The sequence below is a fragment of the Aulonocara stuartgranti genome (genome assembly GCF_965226115.1).
Source record: "Aulonocara stuartgranti genome assembly, chromosome: 5".
NCBI classification, from domain to species: Eukaryota; Metazoa; Chordata; class Actinopteri; order Cichliformes; family Cichlidae; genus Aulonocara; species Aulonocara stuartgranti.
In genome coordinates, this window is record NC_138943.1 from 24,124,761 (window position 1) to 24,148,709 (window position 23,949).

Consider the following 23,949-nt stretch of genomic DNA (forward strand, 5'->3'; position numbering starts at 1 on the left):
TGGATGCCATTGTGTACTGGCCTACATACAGAAGCTACACATAATGCTACAAGGACTCATTATACCTGAAAACACCCTGGGCTATGGGCACACACACTCACACACACAGCAATGTGACACTCTGAGTCCAAGTTGTCACTTTGAGCTGTTTTGACAGCAGCTTTCAAGCCTGCTCCTGGAAGCCCCGCCCTAGTTCTGTCCCCCTCCGTTACTATATTATTATTCCAGACACACACACGCACACACACACACACACACACACACACACACGCACACACACACACACGCACGCACGCACGCACGACAACTGTTTACAAGTATGTGATGAGTGTTTGAGACAAGGCTTGAAGTGGCTGGAGAAGGAGTGTGACAGAGAGTACAGACAACAGAGGAATGACAAACTACGACAGTCCACACAGTTGTGTTGATTTACAGGGTGCAGTAAAGTTCTGGTTTACGGCTCCTATTACTTTTGGTAACCACGTTCTATGTGTGCTCAAGTATGGAAATTCCCATTTCCTTTCTCTGCAGACATTATTTATGTGACATTATTTTGTTGGAGCAAAATAATGCAAGGTGAGAAATATGTTAATATAGAGTAGAAAACCTGGCTGTATACATCAGGATTATCTCTCTGCAAGCTCTGGGCCTACAAACTGTGGGCCAGGTAATCAGTAATCACAGCAGGAACACAAGAACACACTCACACAGTACAGTTAACTAGGACTAAGAAATCCAAGTCAAACATTAGGAGATGTAGCTCCCAGCAAAGTACAATATTACCCATTCTTCTTGCTACGTTTGTGTTTATGCAGTAAGGCCTGGTCTTTGTTGCTCTGGGGACTGATACTGCAGCACAGGCTACGGAGAAGCTTATAAAAGAGGAGGGGAAGCAGAAGGGGGGTGGTAGTGGTTTTGTACCACTGTGAGCTCATACCATTGTCCTCACAAGAATGAAAGAAGCAGAGAGAAAAGAAGAGAGAGGGGGACGAAAAAGCACAAAGTAGTGTAAAGGGTGAGTAAGAGGGCGGGCACTGCGTCAGTGTGAATAATATGACCATTCATCCCATACACACAGGAAGACAGGACACAGTTGACAGGAAGTCAGCTGGACCAGTTTATTACCAGCAGGGAGCAACACGAGAGGGGAGGGTTATACTAAAACAACTACAGGAAGCATATGTGTGTGTACGTGTGTGTAAGAGGGAGTGTAGGGGTTGGACTGATGTGTGTGTGTGCTGTGTTTTTCTCAGACTAAAAGGCCCTGAAGAAAAACAGGCAGCTGTGGAGTTCACCAGTATAACCCACCAACCCTGAACCAGGCAACCAAAGAGAGAAGATGGACTGAGGGAGAGAAGATGGGCCAGGGGCTTACAGGTTGAAGGCAGTCAAAAGTGTGTGAGTGAGAGTGAAACAGAGACACGATGTTTAGGCCGTTGAATGAGTAGGTAGACTAAAGCCTCAAGTTGCAGGTAGTATTTCCTAATAAGATTCTTCAGCAGGGTGGACTCTATTAGTTCCAGACATGTCAAACTAATACTGCTTTAGTGTATATACACACACAGACACACACACACACGTACGTACACACACTTGTGGAGAGGGGAGGAAAGGATAGAGTTACAGTACAGTAAGTGTTGGAGGGAAAGCTATTGCAGGAATGGAAAGATTCCAGCCAATGCCTTTTTCTTGGGTCTGGACATTTCCTCCAAAAACAAACACACACACTCTCACTCTTTCTCTCTGCGTCTCACTCTCTGTCACACACACACATGCATACATTAAAAGTTATAGAGGCATTTCCTCTCTCACCCAGACCCTAAAACTTTTAGGAAAAGTAGTGTCGTCTTAAGAAGGCAAGTTAACAAGCTTCGCGACTTGTAGACATGGAAAACCATCCCGAAGCCAAACCGCTGCAAATGTACTGTTCAGCAGAGGAGAGGAGGGACCGACAGCGAGTTCGACGGCAGAGAAATAAACGCTGGGCTATGGTCGGGCATAAACGAATAAAGGGCATAAAACATCAACGTTTACTGGTGTCACTATGGTACTTTATTAGTTTCCCTTTTCAACTAACGTCATAATGCTAGTGAATATATAGTGATACTTTCGGGAAGGCGAGGATGCAAGCTCCTGACCTTTCTCACACGCACACACACTTTCATATAGCAAAGCAGCATTAAAGCTTGATTGCTTGGCAGGCAGGGTTATCATTTTCTTTGTCAGCGTTTAGAAATCCAAAACACGAGTGCACGTGTGTCTGCATTCGAACAAACTCAAGCAGTGATTGGCCCCACGTCCGGACAGCTATGGGGGAGTAGCTGTTCATATTGTGCTTATTGCTTATCTGAAGTCTGGAGAACATATTTGCTGCATTATAGCAGAGTTGACATCTGCACAGAGCTTCTTGCCGACTCTTTTGATGACCAAATTTACGTCACTCTGACCCAGGCGATAATTAAACACTGCCGTCAGAGAGGCCTTATTTATTTCACAATTGTAAAGAAAGTATTTTGGATCTCCAGCAACACTTAATAGATTTCTTCATTCTTCATCTCCACCAACCTACTCTACCTCTGCTCTCGCTGTAGCAAAGTAGAATATTACAAAAAAATGTTTAACATTATATTAAATCTAAGGGTGCTTTTCATAAAGCCTCTACCCTGGAAGCAAGGAAACAGCCTCTAAGGCATGGCTGAGCGCTAACAGGATTTGTATATCAGCACTCCTAAAACTCACTAATCAATAGGCAATCTTACTCTTCATTTATACGATCTACAAAAGACCCAAAGGGGGCAAATGATGTATTATGTGTGTGCTGATGCGGTGACTTCTTCTAGGTTTCCTATATTAACTTTCCCATCCAGCTCTCAGCAATAAAGGGGGAAAAGCATGCTTCTCTCAGTGACCCAGATATACTACATCAGAAGATTAGACATCAAATGGGAGCTTTTAAGTATCAAATAAGACAAAAGCACTTCTGAAAAAACTACTAGTCATACCATGATATTGGAGATACGCTTCCCCTCCCCACTGAGTTTTGCTTGGTAACTGTTACTCTTTGTCCATGATGCCCTCTTTGGTGGTGGTTGCGAGGGAGCAGGGAGAGGGGGAGGCAGTGTGAGAGAAACATGAAAAAGAGGTGACGGGGAGGAAGAGGGGGGGTGTTTTTGCAGGGGGTTTAGTACTCAGCGGGGGTAAATTCCACGGCACTGCTCCACACCTCTGTGGTCAGATCAGGAAGTCGTTAACCCTTTACGTGACAGTAGGATGCTTTATGTGCAACTGTAGGAAAGACAGAGGACGTTTCTATGATCGATTACATTTTTTGTGGCCATGCAAGCTACCGTCAGGGTTCCTTGCACTCTGTGAGCAAAGAGCACAGGTCAAGGGTCAGGGGTCTGCAAAGTTACTGGAGGGGGTCAGTCTCCCATGTCAACCAGCTGGTTACAACTATCGGTTTCAGCTCCAAAGAACGCTCAGCTTGTTTCTAAGTGTTCCTGCAGAGTCTATTCTTTTACCAGATCGTTATTTCTTTTTGCAGTCATGCTTTCCAGGAGTATGTTCTACTTCTTTGCATTTACCTCTCCTGACACCCATATCTCTTTCTAGCCATCGCGTGCACAGCACACAAGCATTTGTGTGGTGGCAGACAGAATGTGGGGTTAAAGACTGGGGGCTGGGGGTTTCTACGCATAATAAAAAAGGCTGCTTATCAAAAGTTAACTAGCTTCTTTCGCTCCCTTTCAGGCACCGCCTGCTCCACTAACCCAGTCGAGAACGGCACTGGGGGAGGGGGTAGGTCCCACACACGCGGGAACTGGAGGGAAGCAATTCTGGTAAAGAAGCGAATAACGATTATCTTCCAGTTTAGTTTAAAATGCTATTGAAGTGTAGGTACTGGACTTCACAGACAACCTAATCAGCAATCAGATATCCAGAGTCTGTGATCAACTTCTCGGTTCAACCGAGATGAGCGGCACTAAATGAGATCACACGTTATCCTATAATTTAGCAACGCACAAGATTTGAGACTGACCATCTTGAATTCTTGGCCTCAAGGCTAATTTCAGTGTCCTTTCTGTGTGTATGTGTGTTTGTGGATGCTGTTCATGCTGAAGGGTACCATCCACCTGGTGTCACCTCTATTTCCTGTCTCTGTTGGACACAGCCATCTGGGCCTCAGTCTGTTCCAGCAGGCCTCATCTCCGTCTCTCTCTCCCTCTGTTTCCATCTCATACACTCTCCAGCTTTGGCAGGCACGCACACACACACACACACACACACACACACACACACACACACACACACACACACACACACACACACTCCACAGGGATCCAAACTATTACAGTATAGAGCTCTATGCCATCTGTCTGAGGAGGTATGGACAGGTATCAGACAAAAACCCACACGCACGCATATCATATCACCCTGAGCCAACAGCAATATTAAGCTGAGCTCTCCCAGTGTGCATGTGTGTCCACACCCTTTCCAGTGTTTCAAAATGGCCAGTGCATAACGCGCCCCCCCATGTTAATCAGCTTAGCAGCCAGTCAGGAGATTTGACTAATCCAAAACACAACCATGGGAAGAAGCCCACTGAGTGTATGTCTGTCTGTGCAAGTGGTCTTGTCTGACAGTGCGTGGAATAACTTAAATCAGCCTCGACATTTCCAGGCAACACTCTCTTAAAGCAACAAGCATTACCACAATCATCCAAGGCTAGTTTCAAACAGCAAAGGATGGGGAAGAGGATGCCTTTCATGTGCGGAAGCATCACTGGGCGGGTAAAGGTTCTTCCCCGTCTTTATTAGCGTGTTAACACTCGTCATAATCCCAGCGATTGAGCGGCAGCGTGTAATCATTTCTTACTTCTAGATTAAACAGTCATCAGTCGTGCAGTCATCTTCATCTTTATTTCACTCCTCAGTAAGAATTAGCCCAGTCATCACTAATGATTCACAGGGACCTTGAGGGCTGTGTAGGCATGTGCACGTTAAGGCCCCCCCGAGAGGAGTATCACGGCTTTGAAGCCTAACACAGTGCGTAATGGAAACCTTTCTGTCATTTAATAAAGAGCTATGGCAGCATTTGCCGCACAGGAGAGGGGAAACACACATGCATATTCTCAGCGAGGAAATGCTGCATGATACTAAACACGTGTGAGTGACTCGTATGGATGTCCTTATGCAGCAAAGTCTTATCGCGACACTGCATGAGAAATCAGTGGCATGTTGAAAAAGGCTGAAGGAAAAATGATAGAGATCAAGATAGGACGCAGTGAGAGCTGAGAGCAGAGGCTGGGCAGCAACACACGAGTTAAAGGCCGTATCTGCTGATGGCTGCTGATCTTTATCTGAGCGCCGGCGGAAGGCACGGAGGCCAGGAGAAAAAGAGCAAAGGGCACCATCACACAAAGGATGAAACCCAGAGCAGCAGATGATAACATGAGATGCTATCAGCGCATCCGACTCGAGGTCAAATCGCCACAGCCTTCAGCTGCGGCTCTCTTCGAAACAGGAGGGGCACATACGCAAGATAAAGGAATGCAGAACTACATGAGTCCTAATATAAAACGACAGCTCACCCCAAAAATCAAATAGACGTTGTTTTTATATTTTTAATCTTATCCATCTATCCATGTTTTAAACCACATATCCAACTTATGATAGTAGGGTGCTGTTTATACATACATATCAGTCTAGGAGACAACAGCTCCCGAGATGTCTGCTTTCTCTTAAATATAATGAAACAAGATGCCACATGCCTCGTGGTGCTGAAAAGGGAGCAGAAATATACTTAAAAATCTCTGCAGCATTCTATTTTTTTCCTGGAAGAATCTTTATTCTTCCATTATAAAAAAAAAAAAATCCCTGAAGAACTCGGCTGTGAAGAGCGGTTTAATAATGAATTCGATTATCAACAGAAAAACAACAGCATATTTTGACTGTCTGTGTTGTTTGTGGAGAAAGGAAATGCAATTTGTTCCGGCTTTTAAAATCTGCTTCTTCTTTTTTTCTGTTAGTTTTTTATATTTTGGTAAACCAATGGTAAATGACACTCTAGGAAAAATGTAGTGATGTTTTTACTACTATTTTCTTCACATTTTACCGATTAAAACAATAACGGATAAGGAAAGTAATCACTGGTTGGGGGATAGAAGTATTTAGAACATATATGTACACGCGTATTATTAAAACATCCTCTGTGTGGATGGAAACAGCATATGTCACAATTAGACTGCAGTGCAGCTAATGCGGTCACCTGCCTTTCTGCCTCTACCTCTACCTCTACACATCTCTCCAACCCACTAGTGCAATGGTCATTTCTCTGCTGTGTGCAAGTGTGCATGCATGCAATTTTTACACATTATGGAAATCAGACATGAGTCTAACTGCTGCAGAGGGACTGGGAGTAGCGAGAGAGAGCGATAGAAACTGGGCCATGCTCCAAGAGGAGGCTACCAGCAAAGACAACAACTCCACACCTCAGCACAACAAACCACCACACACAGTTCTGTGTAACGGCACAAAAACTTCGCAGGGATTTTTTTTTGTTTCTCCTCTTCTTCTTTTTCCCTGCAGCACTGTTCGGGCTTTAACTGGCTTTCCACTGATTTTCACGATAAAAAAAAAAAACAACAGTTACTCTTCTTCCTTGGGGCGGACCGAGAGAGTAGACGGTGAGGACAACTTTTTCTTACACCCCAAGCAATCAATGTACAACAGTCCTACGTCTGCGATTAGGATGGGTAACTTGGGGGAAAGCAATTAACCAGCTTTCATTTTAGACACTTGGCTTCCATCTATCACATTTACACCCCTTTTTTTTTTAAACATAATTATTTCATGTGCAGACATAATGAGATGCTTGCAGCATCAACTGGTTTGGATTATCCAATCATCAACGAAGGGTTACAAAAGAGACTTCTCACAGACAGCCAATAAATGCACTTTTTTACAGTATTTAAATACATTTTTACTGAACGTTACTGCTTCAAGTGCGATGGAATCACAGTGTCCTGAAGACAAAACCAACTATTTGAGGCAGTGACTGAAGGACGGCAGGAAGAGTCACAAGCGCACATACTGACCCATGAGGCTCCGATCATGGGTTATCAGATTTGGTGTATCCAAGTACCCATGTCATGAAAACAGATAATTTTGTAAAAGGGGGCTAGGTCATTGTTCAGTTGTCCACACTATGTCTGTTCATTTTTCCCTCTTCCATTAGCGCTGAGCCCTTTAATGAATATTTTGGGCTTCTTGACCTACCAAGGAAAGCAGCAAATGAGATTACAGAAAACACAGAAGTCAGGTTATTCATTTCAGCAGGCTTAGGAGAGTGCTATGAGAGTGAAACAAGATTACAATAATCATAGACTGCAAGCAGTACTGTGCAAAAGTCCTGAGTCAGCCCTCAATTTCGCTGTGCAAGAAACTGCACAGTGACAATAAAAAAGTCTAAGTCTCATTTCTTTATATTTTGTGTCCATGGAGCCAGATTTTCTTGTAACTTTTTAAAAGCGGTCTTGCACAATACTTCAGTCCAGTCCTCACCATTTTTAAAGGAAGGTTTCTCTTTCGTGAGTTCAGCAACTCAACATTGACCTGTGAACCATTAAGCATAAAAAAAATCATCTAAATTAAGCGATGAACCAGTGTTGTACCTACACATAACAGACAACGCAGCGCAGAACCAATTTTAAATTGTATCTTTAGCCATTTGCTACTAGCAGGCTGCCACAAATGTACACCATTAGTTCACACTTTTTTAACAGAAATATGTCTGAGAGCAGTCTGAGAGGCATAAAATAGTCTGAGCTTTTAGCATTTTAGCATGCTGTGCAATTTGCCCTGAGAAACAAAACAACACAAAAACCAAAGAAGAAACTGAAAAAGCAGCTGACCTTAAAACACAATCTACAGCAGAGGAACAGTATCTGAAAGCCCCCGTCACTGTTGGGGGTCCATTTCAGCCAGCAGTGCTGGGGCTCTTAAAATGAATTGTGTTAAATTAAAACTCATAATTATAAACACAGATATATGGTCAAATTCTGATCCAGCATGCAACACATCTGGAAAGCATCTGATTGGCAACAGCTTCATTTTTCAGCATACCAGTGATCGAAAAAACACACTACCAACATACCTAAAAACATACCTAGTAAAAAAACCACCCAATGCAACACTATCAGTCATGGACTGGCCTCCCCGCAGTGTGGGATCATCTCAACAGAGAACAGAACAAAAGGCAGCCAACATCCAAACACGAGCTTTGAATGTCCTTCAACAAGTCTGGATAATTATTCCTGAACCCTACTTAAAATACTTAAAGAAACAACAAGAAAGCTGCCTAAGAGAGTTCAAGCTGTGTTGAAGAATAAAGGTGATCATACTAAATACTTCTCAAGCTTGTTAGAACTCTATACATATATTTTTAGGATTTGAGGTACAGAGATGCTAATGCAGTATGCTGATGCAAAACCAGAAAAAAAACCAAGAGACCATGCAAGAACTTCCTGGCCTGGCCAGCAGTATAAAAATAATTTATTTTCACACCTTCTAAGTTTGATATTCTGTAACAGTCTGCAGCTGGCCAAATGTCATTAAAAGCACAGGACAGGTTGTCATTTGAACTTCTTCATAATGAAGATACAGCATCCTTTCATACACAAATGCATCAAACTAAAGCAGACTTTTGCACACCTAGCAGGACATTCTTGCACATGGCAGATTCGTGATTGGGGGTTTACCAAATAAAGATCTAAAAAAAAAAAATGAACCTCCCTGCAGCAGAGCAAATTAGGGTCAGTTAAAGTTCAGTAACTTAAGCTCTTTTCTGTTGCTGAGTGAATAAAGTAAGAAAGTGCAACTTCAGGCAATTTCCAGACCTGATTCTTCCGATACCGTTTCACTCTCAGGACAAAGACATTGTATAGGCTAGTGTTACAGGCTGCATGTTTTCACTGTACACTCAGGTAAGCCTTAAGCTAATCTTCACTGTACCTCTGAAGTAAAACCTAGAAAAAAAAGAAAAAAGAAAACACGGTTCAGAAATAACTCACCTGTCAGAATTCTCTCAGATAAAGTCTGAGAGAAATGATACCTGGAGGATGTGTTTATAAGCCACTGCAGGGTAAGCCTGAGGATATGCTAATACACCGTGTCACAACCTCTGTGCTCCTCAAACACACAAAAACACTGTTATTTTTACTTTCTCACACATACTCATAACACCTCAAATCAGCATCTCAAATATCACCCTCTAATTCAATGTCAGAACATCAGCACAGTCAGACGTGCTGGATGAACAGTCTACTTCACTTTAAAAAAATTGACTATTTGAAAAAAGAATCAATTAAAAGTATTGATTAAACCCACCGTCTGCCCTTCTCATGCTTTTACTTTGTTCCTTGATGTATTTTTTGCACTTGTCCCCACAGGTGGTGAACTCTCACACACAGAGCATCACCCCCATCAGGCTATTTGGTACTCGGTCTGCACAAAGCACGTCTGGTACCCATAATCCTTCACTCTTTGTAGTCAGATACCTAAATAAACCGAGACACTGGTGCTCCCATATAGGAATGGCATCCACTCAATGCTAATAGTAATCAATCACACAGACTTGATACAGGGTTAAAAACCATTTATCGTCCAAGTCTTCATGTCTACTTGTAGTTTGCTGTCACAGTGGCAGATTTCTGTAGATTTCTGTGTGATGTAGACTGTGATTCATGTTTTTGATCCTTTTAACCAATAAGCACTTAACCTATAACTAGGATCACTGACCAAATGCAATATTCTGGGATTGTACAAACATGAGTCTCTGTAGCCTTTGTGTTAGTTGTATTTCCTTAATTTGCTACGCTAGGTCTTGAGCCAGTTGTGTTGCTGGTCTGCTAGTCTTCACCTACCCATCTGGACAGGCTGTGGATTGAAAGCTCTTACACTTATTATGGACTATTCTAACTTACAGGTCCAAAAAGACAAAGGAGAAAATTATATCTACTTTGATACATATGAGGACTGCTGGTCAAAATAAGTAGAACCTGCTGAGCAGTGGTGTCCCTTCTCATGAGGCTTCACATTCATGGATGCATGATTAAAACTGGACTTCCAAGTTCTGTTTTCCCTCAGTACCTTCAATAACATGTCCCAACCCACACACTTGCTATTAGTGTGAAGACAGCCTTAATGATTAAACTTCATGTCTGTGTTGAATCCTCAATAAAAGCAAGTAAACGTCCACTGAAATGTGCATAAGCAAGACGCTGAGCAGAGGATCGCCTCTCGGTAGCTGACCCCGAGCGGTGACTTCCCCGAGGAGGAGAGACAGTGACGAGATAAACTTCTGGAAGTGTCAGATTTTTTGATTAAACTGCCAGTTGTTTTCACTTTGGAAGTCTGCTATCTAGTGAGTTTCAAACACATGACAGAAAACAAAGCTATCTGTGCTCAGGAATGGACAGCCCTGATACCAAGAGAGTGAGTGGAGAGTGGAACACGAGGTCAGTGGCTCTGCACTGAGTGTGTGTTCAATTTTGTGCGTGATGTCATGTGTGTTTATCAGAGAGAGGACATGGTGGAATCACTGCAACACAATAGAGTACCGCAGTGTGGGTGGCCACACCCTTTCCTCTTAGCTCCCCTTAACAGACTTTTCTCCGGCCCCCAAAAAACTGCCTTGACAAGATTTTTAAAAAAAGAAAAGAAAAGCACAGAGGTGGGGAAAGAAGGGAGGGGATGGAATAAAATCCCTGACTTTTTCTTTTTTAAACACAACAAAAGCAAAAGAAAACCATGGGAGAGAAGAAGGGAAAATAAGATACTAATATAAGTAAGAGTGAGAGATTTGAGAGCTTTGGTGTAAACTTGACAGCAAGACTCTAAAGACAAAACTGAGTAGAATGGGAGAGGGGATGGAAAGAAACAAAATAGGTGTACAGTAATAGTCTAAAAAGCCATAGATAAATACAGGGGAACCTACAGGGAAGGTTAAGACCAAAAACACAGAGCTGTGTCCTGCAAGTGTAGCTGAATTATTGATGATGACTATGAGTTAAAGGATGAGAAGAAGGAGCACTTTCAGTGTAATCTCCCAGTGTACCATAAACATGCCTGCTCATATACGTAGAGTCACCTGGAAAAGATACCATGACGTTAATGCTTGACAACCGGATGGGCTCCAGAGATGGGAGCAGATCCCCAGGGACAGTCTGTGGCTGTCAGGAAAACAAAAAGGTCAAGGGTTGCAGCAGAACAGAGGTAGGAATGTGGTCAACACCTGTTCTAAACTTGCAATAGCAGACTCAGACAGAGTATTAGGAGTAAGCCACAAGGTACACAAAGCAAATAAGATGCTCATTAGGACCGTTTATTATTTGGCAGTTCTCATTAGCTTGAAATACTACAAAGAGCAGTCTTCTTACTTTGCTTTATCCCTTCCCTGCTCATGTTTTTTCTGTCTCCCTGCCAGGTCCTCGTTCTTATCCGCAGTGGAAGCCTGTTTGATCTAACGGAGTCCTGCTGTTCTGGCTCTTCAGCTCCCAGATACCAGGCACACACTCCTCCCTCACTCACTACAGAGGAGAGCTCCCTTTTTCTTACTCCTTCACAAAAAAAGAAAAAAAGAGAGAGAAAGAGAGAATCACAGGCCCTCCAACCCCCCTCCTTTTTAGAAATCAGACACATTCTCCCTCTTGCACAAGAAACAACTAAATAATTCATGAATTCAAAATGGCCTCGCTGCTGTAGAAGCTGCGCTGAGGCCAGCTGCACTGCGTGCATATGGACCATGTAGCTATGTAAGCTATGTTGACGATGTATTTCAATCAGAGGACAGTGGCTATCATTGTCATCACCAGCAAAGCAGGACACAATGGAGAGGGATACAGCCAGGGACCTGACTCACACATACTGTAAGGCTTCCTGGCTGTTTTCGGTAACAAAGGCACTGAACAATGGGTGGTAAGTGTCAACGTGCTGTGTGGTGATACAATAGCGGCTTTACCGCACAAAAAAAATTGTACCCGCCTGTTATTCCTTGGTTTTACTGGATTTCCACATGCTGTTGCCTGTCATGGCTCATTAACTACAGTTTTTGTATATTTAACATAACTATCAGCTGTCTTTAAAAAGTACAGCATCAGGAACAGACGGTGAGAAACACTGTCGAGTTTACCTTGCTGAAATATGCAAGCTCTTTCCTGGATGGGAGCGTACGTTGCTCTAAAACCAGTAGAAGTCTTTCAGCATTGACAATGCCCTTCCAGATGGGAAAGTGGCCACACAGGGCTGCATGAACTAGATCCATTTAGAGGTCTTCCAGTGATTTCTATGATACAATCACTCACGCCTGTTTTTAATGCAGTGCAGCCTGAGAGCTCGAAGATCACATTCGTCTGATTTTGATTTTTAGCCTTGCCATTTGCACAGAGATTTCTTCATGTTCTATCTTTTGATGAGAATATGTACTGTAGATAATGACACATTCAAAGTCTTTGCAGTTTTACACTTAGGACCATTATTGTGAAGTTATGCCACAATTTTAAGGATACAGTTTTACAGATTTCTGAATGTCTGCCCATGTTTCTGCCTTTCAAAGACGCTCTTTTTTAAACTCGTACACTGAGCTCATATTTCTCATTGAATAGTAAAATGTCTCAGTTTAGACGTCAGATATGTTTTATTTGTTCTCTTATGAATAAAATACAGGTTTAAGAGATTTGCAAATTATTGGAAATGTGTTTTTAATTACATTTTACATTACATCCCAACTTTTGTTTTGCAGTTGGAGTTGTATAATACAATACTTGTAACAGTTGTGACTTGTTGTTGGTTTGGATACTCAAAATAGCCAATCTAGGTGGCACATTTTCAAGTGAACTCTTGAACGTAGGTTATTAAAAGTTATTGCCAAATTAACCAGCACTTAAGTCCTAATGCACATCTGTCTGCATAAAACTTTCTGGGATGCCACAATTTATCGACAGGATCTTTAAAAAAAAGAAAAGATAAAGCTAACGGTACAATAAATGTGCAAAGCGACGCGACCATAATGACTCCTCTTGGTCCACATTCATACTCAGACTCAGCAAGAAGGAATCCACCATTCCAGGCTGGGAAACTCTCCTCTGCATTCTTTAGAGGGAATACCAACGACACATGACAAGAGCCCCACTCACACTGAGTCACTTGCCTGCCTCCCACTTCAGCCTTTACATTACAGAGAATGCCTGTGTAGATATGTGTTATGGACAGCAACCTTTACCACGCAACACTGCCCTCAGACAGAAAGAAAACAAAGAGATGTGGGTGAAGCAAGTTACTGAGGGAAAAAGAAGAAGAGAAAAGGGATAGAGGTCACAAGAACATGCTTGTGTCAAACAGCTATGCCACAAATGTGCTGAAGTGATTGATGGGAAGGTTCTCTGTGCTGAAGGACATCCTTCATCTTCCCCCCGCCTTTAGGTTTTCTTTGGCAAAATCTCTGTCATCCAGAATTTCAGGGCTTTTCATTACTGAATTTTTTGTTTGGGTTTTTGGATAGCTTTTTTTAAATCTCCTGGTCTCAATTTTCAGTTTTGCACAGATCCAAGCAGAGGCTGACTCCCTACTTCTGTCTCTTAGACATAAACCATTATCACAGACCTCGAGAGAATCAGGTCCAGGCATTATCTCTCAGATGTAGAACACAAGAGCTTCTACATGTATTCTGGATCCTCACTGCTTCCATTTGAATTTAGTCAGGAGGCAGGACGCATGACACCTGTGAACACTGTGAGTTCTCAGGACAGTTACCTGCTCTACTCCCACGTGGGCTCAATCAGACACGATGCACTCTTTGTACTAGAGAGCTGTCAGTGCAGACCAATAACATCCAGCCTGATTGATTCAGATGTTTGCATTCCCAAGTACAACTTCACCAGGTGCTGTCTAGACAAGTTCAGGGCTGTAATACATGTGAAAAACAACTTCTATTATAGTACACACGGTATATTATCTGTATGGAAAGTTATATGGAGACCCACTCCAGCCCCTGTCCTGCATGCGCCACTGCACAATAGGAATGAGTGTGTGCACACGTATGAGGGGTGGGATGTTCCCGTTTCCACTCTGTTTGAAGCACATGGGCTGAGTCGGAATGTGAAGGGGGAGGAAGCAGCAGTGGGAGGGTCAGGGGATGGGTGAAGGCGGTAATCTGAGAGAGGTATCCCACGGTGATAGGCCAGCACATGGTCTTTACACACTACTATGAGCCTGGTGCACAAGGAGAGCGATGCCAGCAAAAAAGTCTTCACTATCAATCACAGGCCTCAATAGAGGAATACAGCAGCGCATACTGAAGGGGTCACCACATCATACTTTAACCACCTACGATGCTTGTTTAATGACAATATGACAGTCATTGCTTCCCCTAAAAATATCCAAGTCATGTTCTCGCCTACACTTTAAACTTTAACTCAGTATTCTGCTGCTTCCAACTTTCTTCATGAGGGGATACTTCTCCTTTAATAAACAAAAATAGGGCAAAGTCACTAGCTTTAACTTATGTGCATGTTTTGGGGGGTTTGTTCTTCTATTTTTCTTTAAATTAGACCCAGGCCCAGATATTTTTCTTCTGGCTAATAATTTGCAGTTGCATCACTGCAGCTTCAAAACACGCCTGACTGTATGATGCGGGATTCTTCAAAACACCCTGTTTAAACCACTTACAAAGGGAAAAAAGCAGCACTAAAATATAAATAACATCTAGTCTGACAAGAGTGAGAAATGAACTACAATCAGTTTTGGAAAAAATAATGGTTCACAAATTGTTTTTCAACAAATCCCATAGCCATACATCAAAACACGCTGCATTTCCCCCAAGCCCCGTCATGCAAAGCATCTAACTCCAGCCTGAACGAACACACGTCTACCACAGAATCACTAAAAAACTGACTGTGGCTACACAGTCAAATGATTGCAGGGCATTTGTGTTAAATGGCATCTGGTTGCATAAGTCAACAATACAAATGGCAAATCAGTGTATGCGATTATTGTCTGTATCAACTGTACTCCACAGCCCACAGCCAGCCACACTTAAACACGTGAAGAGCACATATAAGCAAGCTCTTCTTACAGGTACACACAGAGTATTGCCCCCTGGCCATGCTCAGTGACAGTCAGCTACAGCTCCTGCATTCAGATAAATATCAGACCTTAGGTATGGTATATGTGCTTCTGCCTCTAGCCTCTGACAGCTGTAGGACAACGTGTACTCAAGGTAAACCACATTTTAGGGTGGGTCATCCACTCCAGGCCTGGCACCAGCACCGACACGTCTTACTAACACAAATATATAGATGCATTCTGCAAGGTAAGCAATCAGAGGTGTTAATACAACCACACCCCCACGAGTGTACCTGAAATAAGGCTGGAGAGTGATTAAACAATGCACATCCTAGAAGGTGTGTTTGAACCACGCTGGACCACATTCAAAAACTTGACTGGTCAAAGGTTTACATTTGTTTGCCCGGGATACACGGGTTCCTGAACTCTTCCACTTTGCAGTAACACCACTTACAGCTGGAGGGAGGAAATTTCATCAAGTGACTTGTTGCAATAGTGGCATCCTATTACAGAACAACGCTCCAATTCAACGAACTCTTTGCAACAGCCCATTCTTTCACAATTGTGTGTAAAGTCAGACAGCATGTCTGGGCGCTTTTACACACCTGTGTCATTGGGACTGAAAACACCTGAATTCAAAGATTAAGACTCCAGTATTTTTTGCTCATACAGTGTTTCGCTATAGAAACGTCACACATGTTAACCAAACACACATGTTAACCAAACCCGGAGGGCACCAGAGCTACATTCCCAGATTGGTCGGATGACTGTGGGAGAGATCGACCCCCGCTGTGTCATGCAGAAAAAGCAAATGAGCCTTTAGCCTTTGTGGTTGCTTCCTACTCACATGCAGCCATGTTTCCTTACCGGCAAAGCAGAGCCCGCTGTAATGAGTTGCGCGCAATGATGCAATAAAAGTTTAAGGCAGAGTTTAATTGACACATCTATTTCCTGCTCCTAAAAACCAGCTAACTCAAAATGCGAGCCATTCAGCCAAAACACTGTTTAAGTAAAGCGAGTGTTTGTCTGTAGAGGTGGTGCATATGGTCTGAGTGTGGGGCAAGGGGCCTAAATGTGAGGGCTGGCTTTTTGTGTTCTAAGGATCAGAGAGCAGGGGATGCTCCCTCTTCAGAGCAGCAACCTACCCCCTAAACATTTTTTTTATCATGATGCTAGCAAAAAATTATGTATTGACTGTGGGAAAGAAAACGACAGTATTCCCACACAACAGTAGATTTAAACCAAAGCTAGGAATCAGCACTTTAAACAAGCCTACAAGAGGGGACTAATCTCCATCGGAGGAGCTCTGACGCTGGGAAAAACTAAAATAGAACAGGTTCACATAGCAGGGGGAAGAACTCTGTGTTCTCACACTCGGTTATACCGAAGAAAAGAGAGAGGAAGAGGCTGTGTGTGTATGTTTGTGTGGGCATCAGCGTGTCCGTGTGTGGAGTTTCAGAGAGAAAGGGTGATGAATGGCTTCATTAAAACAGCATTAGGAGAGGTGTGAACCCGAATGGCGAGTGCCAAAGTGCCGCGATTGCTCTGTTCCAACACACAGACACTTGTCACAATACTGAAATTCTCTCCTTGGTACCTGTAAAACTCATCCACCCCCTATTACTACTACTACCGATTTACAGTGTTTGATCTTAATGCAGGTTTAAAACACAACCTCAGGCTTTAATAATTTCCCCGCTTAAAAAAAAAACTGATGGGAAGAGGGAGCCAGAGGGAGATGAGGAAACAGCAGTAACACTGTGCAGAAAGAGAGAAATGAAAAGAGGGAATAAAGGCAGCAGATGAGAGAAAACACAAAGCACAAGGATGCAAAGCAAGAGAAAAAAACCCCTGAAAGGACTGAGGTCTGAAGGTTCAGAATGGAACCAGGGTGTGTGTATGTGTATAGGAGTAACCTGATTAACCAGACCCTACAGGCTAGGCAAACCTACATTATTCTTTCACATTTTCCCTCAGCTCCTCACAAACCTAGAAAAATGGGGGCAATTCAGTTACCCTAGCAACCAACTCTGCCTACGTGCTGAGAAAAGCTGCTGATGGAGGGGGAAGGAGAGGCAAGAGATATGGAGATGGGGAGTGAAAAGGCTAATAAGTGTGCATACTAGACACACACGCTTATTGAGGTAAGCAGATGGATCTTACAGTCTAGTGGGGTTTCTTCACTTTTTTTCTTCACAATCCTTTGCTATTCAGCCCTCATGCAGATCCCTCCTCCTCTTCTTTCACCTAATTCTCCTTCTTCCCAGCCCTGCTCCTTTTCCCCCCCTCCACGGTTAGAACCCTTGCTTTTTTCTTCTCCTGCTCTCTGGTCAGTATGAGAGCTGTTCAAACACAACCTGTTTCCTCTAGCATCCCTTGGGAGTGTTATCCAACCTACTGTTGTGTTTTCTCTCCTTTCTTTCTGCCTCCCCCCTATTTATTTACAGCTGGATGTCTTCCCCCCCCCCAATCGATTGTTTTATAGAGGATATGAGCGGGCTTTGTCTTTTGCGTGCTCAGCTTTATATAGATCCCTCTGTTCTTAAAGATGTTCTCACACACACACACACACACACACACATCCTCTCTCTCTCTCTCTCTCTCTCTCAGCTGGTTGCGAGTCAGTGTCCGGTAGTGAGGCTCATGCACGCACAGTCCGTGTGCTGTAATCATAAAGTGATGATTATAGGTTTAAGCTGCCATAGGAGGTGTGTTGAAAATGTGTGTGCATCACATTTCATCACTGCTGACAAACATCATGAGAAAGAGCAAGGAGAGCAAAATAATTTAAAGGGGGGGTAAACATTTGCCTTTGCCTTTCACAGTGGTCTTGTGAAACTTGTGAAAACTGGAAGTACAATTTGGAAAAAAAGGTGTGTGTGTTGGGGGGGCTGTTATTGACTGCTCTGCTGGTGCTATGTGTGGCAGATAAAGAAAGTAAACCTGCAAAGAGGCACCCAAACAGAGGTCAATACCTCAAAGGTGCTTGGGTAACACGCACATTCACACTGGCTGATGTGATTCTACAAACATCTGTAATCAAGAACTTGGTTTGACTCGATTTTGGTCTTTTATGCAAAAATGAACTATTACTTGGATTAACTTGGGCTCTGGGGAACATGTCTCGCCTTTTTCCTCTAGATTTTGATTATTTAGAGACAAAAAAACCCTGCAAAAAGGCCAGGGTATACACTGCCTTTTGCCCTATGACAGGTGGCAAAGGTTGCAGCCTCTACATGACCTTGAATTGGTTGAGTGAAAGAAAATGGACAGATGGGTGGATGGAGAGCAAATAAAATAAAAAAAACCTTTAGCAAACTGATAAATACTGAAAAGAGCCTTTTGCTTCAGAGCGTGTACACAAGCAAACATTCTGACCCACAGTAATCATTGTTTGGATGTCAAGATGTTGCATCCTGGTTGAAAAATAATTACAAAATGAAATGTTGTTCTGGCTCCTGTTTACTGAATCTCCTTCATCAAGGTCCTTCCTGGGCATTCTCGTTAGGAAAAGCTTGCTTAGCTGAGGCTTGTTTTTTATTTTGCTTTTATAAAATTAAACAAAAAAGACAAATGATAAGATATATAACTTTTCTTGCTTTGCAAAGTGGAATTGTACCTGTAGCTTTTTCATTGCTATCATACCTCAGGGGTTAGATTGTTTACAGAGGAATGGTTATGCGATGTTGCACCGTTTCAGGTCTGTACAAATAAGCTCATCATGAAATAGTTGTGTTTAAATATGTCTTTTTGTGACTGTGTTTTGTTTTGTTTTTTAAAGAAATGTTAGGAACTTATTCCAGCTTAGGCACCACTACCAGCAGCACATCTGTAGAAAAGAGGAAGTAGATATTTGCGGAAATCTTTTATTGCAACTAATACATGCCAGCTGTTTTATTCTAAGGTAACCATCTACTCCATATCTCTGGTTTAAAAAAGACAGATTTACTGGTTTGTAATGAAGTATGATTCGACACCGATTGCATATCTAGTAATTTCAGTATCAGCCACAATCGAGCGCTTCCATCTGGTCATTTTATCTACAGAAAGTTTATCTGTTGAGTTTCTTGGAAATATATGATACAGCAATAAAAAAAACAAAGCAGATCAATATTTAAAAAAGGATTTGAAACGTATTGCCTGCACACGCACAAACATAGGCAAGTAGTAACTTCTCCAACACAACACTGTTCAGCTTCATCAGCTTACAAAAACCAACTGTCTGGGTGGAATGCTACAGTTGAAATTATGCAAAAACAAAATCTACAGCAGGTAACAACAAAGTCTGCAAGGCTTCGTGTGTGTGTGTGTGTGTGTGTGTGTGTGTGTGTGTGTGTGTGTGTGTGTGTTCTGCATGAACAAATAGCTTCCACATGTTTCAAAATGTCACAAACGAGGCAACATATTGACCAGACAAACAGGTGCACCCAAACACACATGTGCAAACACACGTGCACACGCACACACACACAAGCAGCTCTTCAAATAAAAAAAGCAGAGGCACCTGAAAAGAGGGAGGGAAGATTTCAGCCAATCACAGCATGCCTCAGCACTGTTGGCCTTGTATAGGGGTATCAGCCAAACTGTCGGGAGTAGCCAACCAGGGCAAACACAACATCTGTTACCCAATCCTTGCATCTGGAACATCTGGCAGTAGTTAACAGCAGTCATCTAGATGACTAGATGACCTCTGTCCTTACCCACTTGGCCCCTCTAACAGCTATTTTATTTCTTGTGTTTATCATTCACTTTAAAGCACCGTACATGTCATCATCTCTCTGATGAGCTGTCACATCTTAGATCTGCTACTGCACCAGGTAAGAAACAGACATTTCTCTTTTATCTCTCAGCAATCGACTGCGTCGTCAGTGAGACATCTCGGTCCACATCGCAACAAAACACTCACTTACTAGTGATCTGTGTTTACATTTGTGTGTGTCTGCACTGAAGGAGGCCAGATCAGCACTTACAGAGTTAGTCAATTTAATGCTGTGTGTTTTCTCTCAGGTGCCGCAGGAGCCTCACAGTAAATTGTCATACTGAATAGTGAAGAATGGGGAAGCAGACAAGCAAACGGGAACAGAAAATCAATGCGATTTTTCAGCCATGTTATGTCTGCCGCTGACATGGCACAAGACGACTGCTACTGCGCACTGTCCCACACACAGAACTGAAAGGACAGTGGGACACCTGGTTTGGAACACATTGTTCTATTGTGACTTTGCAAAGAGAACTGAGGAGATATATATATATATATATAAATATTAGGGGTGCAACGATACACAAAATTCACGGTTCGGTTCGGTTCGATACTTTGGTGTCACGGTTCGATATTTTGGTGTCACGGTTCGATATTTTTTCGATACAAAAAAAATGTTCATGCATTTTTTATTTGTCATTTATTAAAATTATAAATATATATTTTAACTCAAAAGTACAGTTTTTAAATTTAACCCTAACCCTTGTGCGTGTTTTTTATTTTGACAGCGAATGCGCACCTGCGGACCACTTATGTGCAGCCCTGGTTATTTAGCTCATCATATTGCAGCCACAGAAATTCTTTTGTCCATGAAAACATAAAGCTGCACTTTCTTTTTGCCTTATAGTCTGATTTGTCATAACTTCTCCGTTTTGTGGTAAGCTTTTCTTTGGCTGTCACTTCTTCACCCTGACCTGTCTTATTTGGCTCAGCAGAACTAAAATATATATCCTGCTGCTTTTACACACGCACTCACATAAGCTCAGCGATTCTCTGCGCGATCAACCTCTCACATGTTTAAGCTTGCTGCGGGAGATTTCACTTGTCATGTTTGCATAGTAAGCTAACAATTAATAAGACGATGTCAGAGGAATTGGTGCACAAATTATCATCACTCACAGATCAGTGCTGTTGCCCTCTATACACAGTTCGCACGATTGCAAAGTGAAAGCAAAAAAACAAGCGCAAATTCAAACGCGACTTCAATATGTCACATATTGACAGTGGCTCACCGATGCCAATGACATAATTACCCAGCTACATTTCTGAAAGAATGCAAAAGCATTGACATATATTTTTCCTACAATAGCCCGACGGGCAGGGAAGAGATAGATTTTGGTAGCCCGACTGAAAAAATCGCTAGCTCCGGGACGTCGGGCTAGCGATATTGCGAGCCCTGTATCTGATTGAGGAATCACTCATCTTTGGAAAAGAGAGTTTATTACAGAGAAATGGCTCTTTCCAAAATAAAAGCTATACTATCCGCTTCTTCTGGGCTATATTCTCAGCAGCATATTAAACATATAAGGAGAATCATGTGCTAACAGCTGTCTAAATGACTCGGCTAAAGTTAGTAGCATGCTTGTTGTTTTTGTCTTTGCACTAGGATGATGTCGGCGTAAATGTGCAGTCATATTCGTTGTGTTCCCACTAGTGCTTTCAGGTTAATCTCGTTGAAATGACCTTAACGCCACAACACGGCAAATCTCCGTTAATGAGCTACCGCCGATCGCTCCGTGCATGGGGCTAGACGGCCAACACCTTAACGAGCTAACTGCGCTAACACACTAGTTCACACCAATGTAATTGAGCATTGCATGGCACATCCAACATACTGTTTTACTTTAGTCCATGACTCGCTTACCTTCAGGGTCATACGTCACATGAAAACCAAAATAATTCCAAACGCCAGATCTGAATGAGGTTCAATTTGCCTGTTACAAGGAGAGCTTAACTTCTGTCTCGCTAGCTTGCCCTGCGCTCTTCCTTCTGACTATGCTGTCTGTGTTGAGCGCTCAGTGAATCTGCATTCGACTACTCCGCCTAGGCTGCACTGTCGAGCCTAGGCGGAGTAGTCGAATGCAGATTCACTGAGCGCTCAACACAGACAGAATCGTCAGAAGGAAAATTGATAAAATAAATTACAAATGTTGTATTGTTCGATACATATGCGTACCGAACCGAAAGCACTGTATCGAACGGTTCAATATCAATACGAATATCGTTGCACCCCTAATATACATATATATATATATATACATATATATATATATATATATATACATACATATATATATATATATATATATATATACATATATATATATATATATATATATATATATACATATATATATATATATATATATATATATACATATATATATATATATATACATATATATACATATATATATATATATATATATATATATATATATATATATATATATATATATATATATATATATATATATATACATATATATATATACATATATATATATATACATATATATATACATATATATATATATATATATATATATACATATATATATATATATATATATATATATATATATATATATATACATATATATATATATATATATATATATATATATATATATATATATATATATATATATATATATATATATATATATATATATATATATAAAAAAACTTGTTTTTAAAAATCTTTCTCTCCGTTCTTTTATATGATGAAAGGCAAATACGGTAACTGCAGGGAAAACGACCCTCACGCATGAATCACGGTCACAGCATATGTGTGTGCATGAAAGACATTCGTTTCCTTTGCCCAAACACAAAGCCATGGGTCCAAACAGGAAGCTTCACACACTCCTGTATGATTCCTGTGTGTCCCGGCCTCCGAAACCTAAGTTGCACACAAACATCCTTCCTGAGTGATTATTTTAAGCTCTGTCAGCATTTTTAGTCAGCTTACAATACAACATTCAAATCCAAGGCCCCCCTCCTCTGCCCCATTATACCAACACACACTGATAAATAAACACACACACAAACACTGACACAGGATACGCCAAATAATGTTAGAGACTTGTGTGACTGACTCACGGTTGATAATTGCACCACTAAGTCAATGCAGTAAAGCTCTAGTTAGCCAGACGTTGTTAAAAAGATCACACACGAAGCTTTTCCTCGTCCTCACAACCACACACCCACAAACAGGGCCTGTGCTGCAAACAAGTTCAACACAACCAGGTAGAGCTGGGCGATAGAACGATAACGATATGTATCGTGATATAACTTTTACTCGATAGAGAAATTAAGCTATCGCGATAGACCTCGCCGCTCTTGTCCTCAAAAAAAAAAAAAAAAGGTCAGCCAATCCAAACTAAGTAGCGCAGAGCCGAACCAATCACAGCCGCAGCGTCACGTCGCGTGACTTGTTACGTACAGCACAAGTGCCAAGCCGCACGTGTGTTTGTTTGGGAAGCAGCCAGCGGGTAATGGAGGAAATGAGTGTGCCGACTAGAAAAATCAACCGAGCGTGACCGAAGAGAAAACAGATGATGGTTCCAACGCTGGAGAGATTGTCAAACGGAAGAGCCATAGAAGCTCCGTAGTGTGAAGGTATTTCGGCTATTTCAAGTCTGACAAAAAACAGAGTAGCGTGCACTGTAAATTGTGCCGAAAGCAAGTCTGGAAATACAATAAACTGGTGCATGCGTCACACTGCGCCACGTTATTGTTTCGGTGAAATTAATTTCTACAATACTGTTAATTCTACTCTCTGCAGTGTTTGCTTACATATACACACAGTTACTGTCCCTCCACACATACGACTCGGTTCTGCTTCTATGCCCCAGCTTTGTTTACTTTTCCCACCGAGGCTTCTAGACTTCTGATTGGCCGACATTTCGGCACGGTTAGGAATCTAGCGCCACCTGCTGCTTTGGCATGTTCATAGCAGCGTTTTCCTTCATTTCTGCCTTTATGTGTGGACGGGATTATTTTTTAAAACGAAAACGGAAAATCTCCGTTTTCAAAAATACCCGTGTACGTGTGGACGTATCCTCAGTG

At 42.0% G+C, this 23,949-nt stretch overlaps 1 protein-coding gene across 4 annotated transcripts in view; it reads right to left on the reverse strand.

The window, feature by feature from the left end:
* The window catches only part of srgap2 (SLIT-ROBO Rho GTPase activating protein 2), a 57,511-nt gene that overhangs the window by 27,361 nt on the left and 6,201 nt on the right, over window positions 1-23,949 (reverse strand). Inside the window, exon 1 of one of the 4 annotated variants that reach the window (XM_082532179.1) lies at window positions 21,743-21,893. The exons of 2 other annotated variants lie outside the window; for them this stretch is intronic. Coding sequence is in view for 1 of the 2 variants with exons in the window: in XM_082532180.1 (XP_082388306.1) it covers window positions 11,438-11,462 (25 nt within the window). In the remaining variant the exon portion in view is untranslated. Of the gene's footprint in view, window positions 1-11,437; window positions 11,531-21,742; window positions 21,894-23,949 lie in introns of those variants that run through there. One more of the 4 variants, XM_082532180.1, reaches the window with a different exon arrangement.